Source organism: Calidris pugnax, unplaced genomic scaffold, assembly GCF_001431845.1.
Source record: "Calidris pugnax isolate Ruff unplaced genomic scaffold, ASM143184v1 scaffold60, whole genome shotgun sequence".
Classification (NCBI taxonomy): domain Eukaryota; kingdom Metazoa; phylum Chordata; class Aves; order Charadriiformes; family Scolopacidae; genus Calidris; species Calidris pugnax.
Genome location: NW_015090831.1, coordinates 2,607,759 through 2,619,990, shown reverse-complemented (window position 1 = coordinate 2,619,990; position 12,232 = coordinate 2,607,759). Strand labels below are relative to the sequence as shown.

The following is a 12,232-nucleotide window of genomic DNA, read 5'->3' as shown; positions in this document are numbered from 1 at the left end:
TCTGTGGCAGAAGTTAACCACCACTAGGGCTCAGAAAAGCTTTGTTTCCAACTTGGTCTGTCCATGTTCAATAGCTGAGTTTTTAATTAATGTGCATGCTCAGAAGAAAGAAAAATATCACTACTAGTAATATGCCTTAATGTATTTTCCTCTTTTTTTTTCAAATGTAGATCAAATTTTTGGCTCTCCTTTGCATGTTGTTTGTGAACATGAAAAATCTACGGTTCCCCAGTTTGTAAGACTCTGTATAAAAGCTGTTGAAAGAAGAGGTGAGTACCTTAATATTAAACACTATTTATTTTTTTTATTTATTTATTTTGTAATCTATTACTAATCAAAACTTTAACCTTGTAACTGTGCTCGAATTGCCAGGGTGGGCAGACAGTTCAATTTATGATATAGTTATGAACTGAACTATATCCCATTCTGTATCTTCATTTTCTTTATATGATAAGACACTAATAGAACCCATTCGTGCTGATTATTCCTTATATTTTGTTTGACATGTTGGTTTAGTCTTTCTCTGGGTAAGCAAATGCTGGACATCAATAAAATGTCAGTAACTTTCACTCTGAAGTCTCTGGTGAGTGCAATGCCAATACTTCTTCCTAAGTCCTGAACTGTATTCAACCAAAGTAAATGTTATCCTAGTGTGATCATATTTTTTTTTTTTAATACTTGCAGGTGTCTAGTTTTTTACAGTTATTTTTAAAAGCCATAATACTGTAAGAATATTGGAATGAGTATTCATCCTCATTAAAAGTTTTGATTCATTTAATAAGAAGAATTTTTATGGTATAAAAAGATGTGTTTAACTCGATTGCCTGCCTTCCTTTCTTCAGAGTGTATCTTCTCTCATTGAAGGTCATTTTCTTTGGAAGGTACATGCGGTAGATGCAGAATCTTAAAATGTATTGTATAAAAATGTGAGGCTTCATCACCATCTGTTACAAGTTTACAACTTGTTCCAGGGATCTGGGGAAACATATATCTTGCAAAAGATAGAAAATTTATTTTCAGAATAAGGCTGGGTGAACCCATTGTCACTGCCATATACTGGAGTCTCAGAACAAGAGAACCAATGAAAAATAAAAAGATACTTAGACCGTTAACCACAAAGGAAAAAGCTATTTTAATTCCATCTTTGTTACCTGGTTTTATAGTGAAAGGTGCAATAAAACTACCCCAGAGTTTCAAACTCTGGGAAATTCATGCTTTAATTATATAGCAAAGAGAGCACTGGGATATTATTATTCCCAGAATGGTTGGCAGGAAGTCAGAGAGTAACAAACTGGAGATTGTTCGGTAGGGGGAGATAGTAGCATTGGTTTTTTGGAGGAAGGCTGGAGGCTGGATAAAAAAAAAGAGACAAAGAAAGGGGAGAAATGTGTGAAGTGACTATTAATAGAGGAGGAATTGTGAGGATAAATTCAGAACATGAAAAGGAAAGTCAGAGATTAGATTATAAAAGTGCCATGCCATGCAAAACATGTCTAATCAACTGTTTGGTTATGATCTTAGCACAGGTTCTCCAAAAGATGCACTAGATATTTCATAGATGTTTTGTGCTATCCTACCATTCTTTCAGGAGAAGTGAGGCCAGAGGTCTCTGCACTGCTGAACTATAATAGAAAAATCCAAGAAACCTAATTAGATGTTTATTGTCTGTGTGATTATCAGAGAAATGTTCACGGAAGAAAATGAAAATATCACTGTTTCTTCAAAGGAACTCATCCTTTGGAGTATTGCGTTATTGTTCTTGTGTTTCCTTCAAACTCACTGTGACTTAGAGAAGTCTACTGCTTTTAGTCAGCTTAGTATGTATATAAAAGCTAATCATACGGCATGAGATAAAAATTTCATTTTATCACTGTATTTATGAGTTTATATTTGATATACAGTTTTTTCTATTATTATTTTCTTGGATTAAGATGCTTGCATTTACTCACATTCTATTTACTCAAAGTGTTGTTTTTACTAAGTTCTGGCATAAACTATCTCAGGACAGCAGTAATTTATGTGAAGCTAAGTCCAATGTTTATGCAAGCTTCTGATGACATTTTATACCGGGGTTGGTATTAGGAAGCAGTATGTGGAGGTGCCAAGTCTCCCGGCATGGCTGAGACTCAACAGATCTGAAGCCCTCCTCTTAATGGCCAGATATGCCTCCAGCCAAGATACTCAACTGCAGAGTCATGGGAAATACTTATGTACCAATTATGGGAAAGGCACATTTAATGAAAACTGTATGTTTACTTTCATAGTCTTAGTAAGATGGCCTAGATACTCCGTACAGCTGGCATATTGGCTGTTGTAGAAAAGCTTTTTTTTCCTATTTAGAAAATATATCATCTACATACTGTAACTGTACCAAAAATGTTACTTGCGTGCTTCGTTTAAGATAAAGGATTATTAGGCAAAAAGACCTTAGGAGACTAATCCTAAATGTTACTTACAAAACATTCATACTTTGCTGATCGTTTGTGTTCTTATTTATCAGCCCATGGGTTTAATTATTATTTACCTATTGATTTTCTATTTGATTTTTTAAATTATTTTTAAAACATTTTCACTGTGCACAGAAAGAAAGTCTAGCAGTGATCTAAATAAACCATATTAATTAGTACATTTTCCTGTGTAGATGAGGTTACATACAGTAGTCATCTGTAGCAATATTCTCCCACAGATTAAAAATGTAGAGAGAGTCATTAACTGTTGGCAAGATTTCCTGTTCAGTTACACTATTTTTAAATTAATATCTGCACTTAAATCAAAGGAATTATTCTGAAATTATTTGCTGCAACTTAGATCAGATTTTGGTCATTTATCCCTGAGGCTACAGTTCGCTTATTCACCATTGCAGGACAGAGGTGCTTTATAAGGTTTAGTCTAAAAATTCTCACACCAGAATGCATATTTCTTTATCTGACAAGGATTCACTTGTTCAAGAGTGAATTCTATTTTTTCAGCCTCTTTCACTATTTGTAGTTACTGAAATAGGACCGGGAGGCAGGAGGTCTTTCTCCATTTACTCAGCCATCTTGCAGAGATGGTAGTGGCATTTAATAAAGGGAGTCAATAAAAATGTGCCCGGTCTTGTAAACTTGCAAGGCAATTGTCACGTTAATTCTTTTTTTAAAAAAAACCAACAACAAAACAAGCTCATTTTTTTTTCTTCATTCTTCCTGCATTATTTATTCATTCATAATTTTTGTTGAACTTCTTGTCCTGAGTTTTTAGTGATAGTGATACAGACCTGTGCAACTGAACTCAACAGTATCTAGGCAAAGAGTGTTGCACCCTTGGTATCTAATGCAATATCCTAAATTATAAAAAAAACCCTCCCAGTTATATAAGCTGGTGAGGCTAAGAGAGTTATTCTGTACCATGCAATGATCAGATTGAAGAAATAGAGTGGCTACTCAAAGATTTCTAGCATTTCTTCACTTTCTACTTTTTCAGGGACTCAGAGGGAAAGCTGTTCATGAAACCGTGTCGGGTTTTTCTGTGTAGTCTTTTAATTTGCCATCAACACCTTCCTTGGATGTACCTCAAGGTTTTCTGGGGCTATCTGATGAGCTGCCTTTTTCAGTCTGTATTCCGTGTTTTGAGTGTCCAATAGGTAGCCCCAGCCCTGGGCTGAGTGGTGCAGCAAGGAAAGCCTGGGACAATCCTCCCAGTGCGCTATAACTCTCACGCTCTGCGCTCCTGCCAAGGGTGGGGCCCATTGCAAGATTTTTCGGTGTTTCTAGGCCAGATATTATTTCAAGTCATTTCTTGAGTCTCCTATTTATTTTGTTATCCACGACCCTTTAAAAGTGCTGGCGGGGGGGTTTTTTTTTTTTTTTTTTCATTATTTTTTTTTTTTCAAATATGTGAAAGGCATGAGTAGAACGCATTAAAAAAATAAAAATATCAGTCTGCATTGTACCTAAACAAAATGCCATCCAATACTTCTCAAAGGAAGGTTTTATCGTGTGAAAATAGTCTTGATACTAAACTCTTTTCCAGGGATGATCATTTGTCTGTGTGTCTAATGACAGAGCAAATGACCACCCCAAGCAGTTAGTATCCTAAACCTATCAAGGGCATTCAGTGTAGTTTAGGTTTTGTAAAGGAATACAGTACTAATGCTCCAGGGAAATATAATTTAACTTTCATCTCTCTTTGGAAACGTCCTTCATTTTCTCCCTCCGTTCCCAAATCCAAGCTAGTGTTCTCCAATCAGCAAAAATGACTTGAAAAATGACACTGCAGGCAGCAAAGCTGATGATTACAGGTACCATTTCCATTCTAAACTGGACATTGCAGACATTGTTTTCTGTTGCTTTTCTTGGAGCACAGGATGCTCTGACAGGAATGATACACAAAATTACATATTTGATTCCATGCCTAAAAGCCACCCTGGGATCCATAACCTTGCTTAAAGATTTAAGAAAGACCTTTAGTCCACTTCTGAGAAGGTTCTTAGCTTAGAAAACTTTATCTTTCAACTTTACTTCTTAGCAGCTGTTATGTTTTTTTGCTGTCGTTTGTTTGACAGGATCCAGTTATAGGTTCCGATGTCTGTTTAAAGAAACAGGGAGGTTGTTGGCTTTAAAATTCCCTTACTGCTTGTGTGTTCAACATTTTCCCAGGCTTTTCTACATAGTTTGCCAAGTAAAGGGACTGACCTTTTGTAGCAAACACTTTTTCATTTCTAAATGCTCACTTTGATTTTTGTCCCATTTTATGCTCATTCCAAACTGTTTACAACCCACTAAAAATGACTGTGAATTATATGTTTGTGTAATGGATTCCTTTTGTGGTCGGAGTGGAATGTTTACTTTGAACAATTAGTTATCTTTGGGCAGATTATAGTGACCTGAAAAAAGAATGGCTAAAATTATTATAGTACCTTAACTATTTCCTTTTGTTATCTTCTCTGTTTGTTCAATGTATTATTTACTGGGTTTCCTTGCTCTGAGCCCCAGTGAACAAATCATGTTAAATACGAGCAGTAACAAAAAAGCCCGGAGCGTAGGGCTTTTGGTTTTGGTGGCTGATCTGCTGGGGTAGGACTTCAGAAGTCACCATCAGACACTTAAAGGCTTGGTTTACAATTTTAAGAAGACAAGGTTTTGGAAGAAGTTTTATGTGCTCGCTCTCTGAAAATCAAATTTCTCAAAGGTGGCCAAAGTTTGACACCCCAAAGCACCCTAAAAGCAAGACTTAGTTTGGCTTTAATTAGCTGTGATTTGGTTGTGCAGAATATCATTGCAGATACACACATACACAGAGTCTCATACTGCAGAATATTCAGTGTTTAAGGAAGAAAATGCCTTTATGGGCAAATATGAAGTTCCTTATGGGATGTAGTAAACCAATACAGTCATCTGCAAGAGAAATGAAGATAAAAATGGTATTTTAAACTACCTCACCTCCCAAATGCTATGCTGCCCTGTGACAGAAGGTTGTGTCCCTTTCATCGGTTTTATCTCTTAATCTAAAAGCTAAAGTGCAGCTAAAAGCACTTTAAAACCTATTTATAAAAAAAAAAAAAAAAGAAAGAAAGTGATATTTCATTACCTTCTAAATCATAGACCGCTTAAAAGGTAGTCAGTATTCTGGTAGGAAGTTTACATAGAGGAGAGTTCACTTATCTTAAGGAGTGAGTTAGGCAGAGAGGAAATGAGTTTTAAAAATATAAAATATTGTGAGTATATTTATATAGCTAAGAAAAAAATGAGTTTTTAAAACAGTTTAATGCTAGCTCATTTTCTAATGGAAGAAAACACCCCAAAAGAATTGAAAAAAAAAAAAGAATTCCTAAACACCTCCTAAAGCTGATGATTCCCATGCTGGGATCACTAATTTTGGTACCACATAATTAGTGGATTATAGGAGCACAGTGAGGATGGCAGAAGACACGAGGCCTGTGCAGTCAAGGTATGCACTAATAGCCACTATATATAACCTCTAGCAGCTTATATCCTTATATATATTGTAATACTCCATGTTATTGAATTGTGTTCAGCGACTTGCTTCTCCAGGGTGTATTTAGCTTAAGCACTATCTTCTATGTATTTGGTTCTCAAAAATACTTTAGTCTCATTCCTGAGGACCTGAGGAAGGCAGTGGGAAAATACAGGGTAGTTTTGCCAGAGTATGTTCACCACCATCTTTGAGCTTCTACCAAATGTACAGTGTTCCCGGGCTACTTCCCAGCACGATTAGACCAAACCCATCAGCCGGTGGCATAAAGGATTTGTTCTGGCAAGATTTCCTTGAGAAGAAGGGAAACCTCAGGAGACTGACCTATCCTGTGCAGTTTTATATTTCTGTCTGAGTGCAGGATTATTCCCAAACAGCCTCTTGGCCCCTGAATAACCACTGAAATGTATTTTATTTGTGTTTTCTCTCTATCATATCTTTTAGCATATTTCTATCCTCTGAGCAAGAAACTGTTCATGAATAGCAGTTTGTTTCCTACAAGTTCATTCACTGATTTTCAGTACTTATTCTCCTCTGGAAAGGTATTTTCCAAAGTTTTTTTTTTCCTCCTCCCAGGCCTACACATGCTTCCTTGCTTTCCCTGCTATAATTTTACATGCTGTTTCCAGTGGCTTTAGTATTCAGTACCCTGAAAGTACGGAGATCATATTGCTCCAGCAAATGATCTGAGCTCCCAGTTCTGCTAATTTTGTACTGTTCATTCTTTCCCACTTTGGGATAATCTATTATGCTTGGATCCAGGCACGCACTAAAAGCTAATACTTCCATGAAGAATGTGCAATTTGTACTGTTTAGCTTGTGATGAGATTCCTGAAGTCCTTTTATGATTCTATCTTGTTCCAAGGCGGCTTCTGCTCCCAACTTTTATATGCACTGAATTTAGGGGGGAGAAAAAAAAAAAGGAAGGAAAACAAACTGATAGGAAAAAAAATTACACACACACACAAATATCCAGCAGTTCAGCAGATAAAGCCTTTTTCCAGGGAATTCTAGTGGGCTGAAGAAAACTGTTTCTGAGGGCATTGAACTATGTTTATTTTAAAGTGGCCAACGAGCATAAAACTAAACATACAGATGAATGCAATACAAAGCAACAAAGTTCTGAGAAAAACCCTTGCAAGTTGGTGATTTAAAATGTTTTGCTACTTTTTTTTTTTCTTTAATAATTATTATTGTTATTCTTTTGAGTAGAAATTAAGAGCGATTGAATTTAGTGCAAAGATATTGGCAGGCTTTCCTCAACCATTTCTGTCTTCAGGCTCAGGCAATCCCGCTATAGCCACCTTTCTTAGAGCAGGAGCCAGTTAATAGCGTTGTGCAAGGTCCAAGTCAGAGTTGGCTCTGAAGGGTATTCACTCTGGGGCCTCTGTGTCTGCTAGAAAGCCACATTCTGAGTTAGAAAAAAAAATATCAAGAAGTGTCAACAGGAAACATCACGGAAGGGCATACAAGACAAATTAGAGAAAAGGAGACAACAGCAGAATGAAAAAAAAAAAGCCTTGCAATGACAATGCACAAAAGAGAATAAATATATATTTAAAACATTTGAAAGCAGAGACTGTAAGCTAGTTAGAAGAAGAAAAAGCCATTAAAAAAGGCAGGCATTTGAACCGGTTGCTGTCTTTGTCCTAGTTACCTGATACCTGGTTCATTGATTAATCTGTTCCAGAGAAATGCATCCATTTCTATGAAAAACGGGGGATTTGTATTTTAAGCCTTGCCAGTAACAACAAGCAGACACTCAGTGTGCACCAGAGTAACATTTACAATGCCTGGGCCAAATTCATGCCTTGTGTAATTTTATTGCTTTTACTGGAATTACACCAGAGATGAGTTTGGCCTTTTGCCTTTTTCTAGCATTGTATAATATATCTATTAGTGAACATGTAGAAGGAAACAGGGCATTTTGTCTTCAGAATTTTCCATAAAATCTTTTTCAATAGGCTTAATAAATAAAATAAACCACTTAACCTATGAAATAAAAAGAATCAAACAACGTTTTCTAGGTATTGAAATAATGTTAATATACTTTGTAAATCAAGTAGCTGACATTTGTACATGCTGAAACAAAAAGTCCAGAGAAATTTAAAGCCAGCTGACTGTCTCTGGTGCTCGCTGTGTGCCAATGAGAAAATGAAGGTCCTGACATACCCCCTGGTCAGAGTCAGATTCAGGGAAGCTCATGCATGAGGGTATCCACATCCTAGCCATACAAAAGACACAAAAATCCTCTCTTTTCCTCCTGTATAAACCAAGGATGGGAGGCACTATGCCCTAGTACAGTACACATGCCATCACAGACAAGGAGCTGGCAGTATCTCCACTGCAAACCCCATTTAGTCAGACTTTACAGTTCAGCCATTAATAGAACACTTTGGGCGAACACTTGACAAAATGAATCTTGGCCTAGAGGAGATGTTCGCACACACACGCACACACAAAAAAGTTAAGTCCATTAAGTTCCTTTAGAGAAAAAAAAAAAAGAGGTAGTTGTAGTTTCAGATTCTTTCAACATCCCAGTTGCTTAAAAATAAAGTTATGGTTTTAAAATAAAATTATGAAGGCATAATTCCACAACATAGACTAATTGCTTTTCCTGTGGAAAAAAAATAAAAAATTACTATAACTACAGTATATTTTTTTCAGAAAAGTTTTACAGCAATAAAAGAAAACACATAAAAAAAAGTTTTGCTGTCTGTAGGCAACACTATGGGGTCAGCTTAAAAAAACCCTGTCTCCTTTTTTCCTGCCTGCAATTCAAGTGAGCAAATAACTGCAGTTGTATTTTATTACTTCAATTATTTGCTGTAGCAGCTTGTGTTACATCAGTGTTTTAACCATATAATATAGCAGTCTAATGGGATTGATACCTAAGTGAGAGAAATCATACCAACAGAAAGCTTCAGGAGCAAGGCAGAGGGCGAAGCAGGAGGGCAGCGTTAAAAGGAGGCTTTATGTTAAGGTTTCAATTCTTTAAGAGAAGATTTTTCAGCTCTTTTTACTCCCCTGAATTTATGAAACCGATACTGTTAGCAATCTAGTAACTGAATTGTCCCTAAATTAGCTACTGCATGATAAACCCCCGAGGAATTAACAAGTCTTTTAAAGATCTCCAGTTGTATATTCATTTAGCAGATTGTTTTATTATAATCAGGATCCTCACAGATCATGGATGTAATTATATAGCAAACCAACTTCTTTTTGTCTTCGCGCATACAAACAATGCTCCCTGTTTGGGAGGAATGGCGTATATGCAAATGAGAGCAAAATGTGGCTGGTTTTGTTTCATAACACAACAGAACCGTATCGTTTGGATCCTCAGTAGCTCCAGCCAGCCTGATCCTGATCTCTCTTCATGATCTCTTCATGCACGGTTTTTTTTGGGGGGGTGTGTGTGTCAGAGATGATGCTTTTTAAATAATTGAAATTCCTGGAAAACAGATACTCTTATTAGAAACTGCTTTTTCATGTTTATTCTACTTTTTAATGGATATAGGTTGTTTCAGTCTATAATTCCCACTTTACTGATACCAGCCTCTGTCCACCAAACAAGTGGGGACTTCTCTTAAGGACCTGAATAGATCTGTTTTGCGATCAATGATTGTTCTTTACAGTTAAAGAAATGCTTCAATGTTTTGTTGGATCAGGGCCTTAAGCTTTATGCATTTGGATCAGAAATGTAAATATCCAGATTTTCTCTCAGGATTTAAAAACAAAGAACAAGTTGTTCAGTTGCCCAGATTATGGGCCATTTACAGGTAATCCTGAGGCTCTTCAAATCAGTGAGGAGCCCTCCAAATCAAGCCTAAGGTTGTGGGGTTTCTCTGAGATGCCTTCATTCAGATAATAAGGAAGTCTTGCTCAAAAGACAGAGGCTATTCCATGCTTCTATCCTATCTTCCCAGTAAAAATTCCCCCCAATATTTCGAACCATATGTTTAGATTTGTCAGTCCTGAACTGACATGGTGTTACGTGACATAACACACCAAAGTAGCTGCCACCAAACGGCTTTCCTGTGCCAGCAGTAACCACACAATGGTGTTGGAGGTACCACAACTTTTTGTTTGCTTAGAAATGAAATAATTTTGATGAGTGCATGGTATCAGTTAGGAAGTGTTGAGTTCTTTACGGTGATACTGCTCATGTTGACTTAAATGGAAAATGGATCAGCCCAGAAATCTTTAATAAGAAAAGTTTTTTAGTGTACTTGTAGTGATGCCCCGTGGAGCCACTAGAACTAAAAATCTGTCAGCATACTTGGTAGAAACTTTGTTTCATGGCTCTCTAACTCATATGATTGAGATTAAAGTGAACAAAATCTTGGCACATAGTTTGGCAGTCGAGAAGCATTCCAGTGTTTGTGTGTAGATGTGTGTGTGTGTGAGACAGAGAGGCAGAGAGAGGGGGAAATTTAGCAGCCACTCATTCGGTGTTAAATTATCAGGTGTTACATATTTTTAATAAACCTTAGCAGAAAGATAAGATACTTCCTCTTCTAATGAAAACTGCTTTCACTTAGCCTATAAACTTAACTTTGAGCAAGCTGAGCATCTACTCTGACCACTAAAAAAAAAAAATCACTGTGAGCCTGACTTGAACCCAAAAAAGAAGGTGAAAGATGCTGGAAGGGTGCTCTTTAGGCAGTCAGGTTTTCCCATGTTACTGCTAGAACAGAGGATTTATATAGAACAAACCAATTTATTTAGTGCCCCAATCTATGACCTGCAGGACTATCGCCACAACAGTGGTTACTCTCTGGTCATAAATAGCACTGATCCTGTGTTGGAGCTTTTGCCCAGGACCACTTCTACCATCTCTGAGCAAAACCACAATCTTTTTAGATACTTTGCAAACAGTTGTGATATATTAATGTTAAAAAAAAAAAATCACTGTGAGCCTGACTTGAACCCAAAAAAGAAGGTGAAAGATGCTGGAAGGGTGCTCTTTAGGCAGTCAGGTTTTCCCATGTTACTGCTAGAACAGAGGATTTATATAGAACAAACCAATTTATTTAGTGCCCCAATCTATGACCTGCAGGACTATCGCCACAACAGTGGTTACTCTCTGGTCATAAATAGCACTGATCCTGTGTTGGAGCTTTTGCCCAGGACCACTTCTACCATCTCTGAGCAAAACCACAATCTTTTTAGATACTTTGCAAACAGTCATGATATTTCAATGTTATTTAGTGCCCCAATCTATGACCTGCAGGACTATCGCCACAACAGTGGTTACTCTCTGGTCATAAATAGCACTGATCCTGTGTTGGAGCTTTTGCCCAGGACCACTTCTACCATCTCTGAGCAAAACCACAATCTTTTTAGATACTTTGCAAACAGTTGTGATATATTAATGTTTTGAAAACTATCTGAATTTGAACACTAGAAATCATTCACAAAAGTTTCTTGTATTATATCTATTTCAGCGGCATTTGTTGTATTCTGATATGTCATATGTTCAAAACACAAAGAGCACAGCTTACAGTAAGAGTTTGTGTCAGAAACTTTGCAAATGTCTTGGATGTCTCTATAGTAAATGTCATTAATAATCACTGGAATTTTCACCAAAGAAGGAAATTAGATATGGAAAGCAGTGTATGCCAACTTCTCCTTTCCAAGGCTTCAGAGATACCAGAGGGTCTGTGTGAACTCTAGTAAAAGGGATGAGATTGGATTTCCACCTTCCTTAAATCACTCCATGCCACAGTCAGCATTAAGATACAAAGACAACGATTCAAATCAGAATTCTTCCTGTAGCTTCAAGTTTTAAAATAATCATCTTGCATGAAAGTATCAAATGAAAATAGATTATATTTATGCATTTACTTTACCCAAAATTCATCTAACAGATACCTGCTTAATGTCACTGCTTCATAAGACTACATATGACTTTTGCAAAAAACAGGAACATTTTGCTCACTTTTTAGACTAGAGATTTATCACACAAAAGAAGGTGTGAGAGCATTCAGTGGAATCCCATTATTTTAATTATTTATTGTACCTTTAAATGTGTGCAATGTACACTGGGAAAGATACTATTCAATTCAAAGTTATCTATGTGTATACATATACACACACACCTTTGTCTTATCACATTTATATGTAAAACAGATATGCAATGCTAAGCATTCAGTAAGTTGGTGTTAGATAGCCACATGAATACTTATCTTCCAGGAGAGCCTTTGTGTTTTCCACACAGGCATGGTCTGTAACACCTAAAGGTGACTGATAGTGTGCC

The 12,232-nt window shown here is 36.7% G+C and overlaps 1 protein-coding gene across 1 annotated transcript in view; it reads left to right on the top strand.

Moving 5' to 3' along the window:
* The window catches only part of ARHGAP15 (Rho GTPase activating protein 15), a 379,872-nt gene that overhangs the window by 244,299 nt on the left and 123,341 nt on the right, over positions 1–12,232 (top strand). Inside the window, exon 10 of the mRNA XM_014941116.1 lies at positions 171–269. Within this exon, the coding sequence (XP_014796602.1) occupies positions 171–269 (99 nt within the window). The remainder of the gene's footprint in view (positions 1–170; positions 270–12,232) is intronic.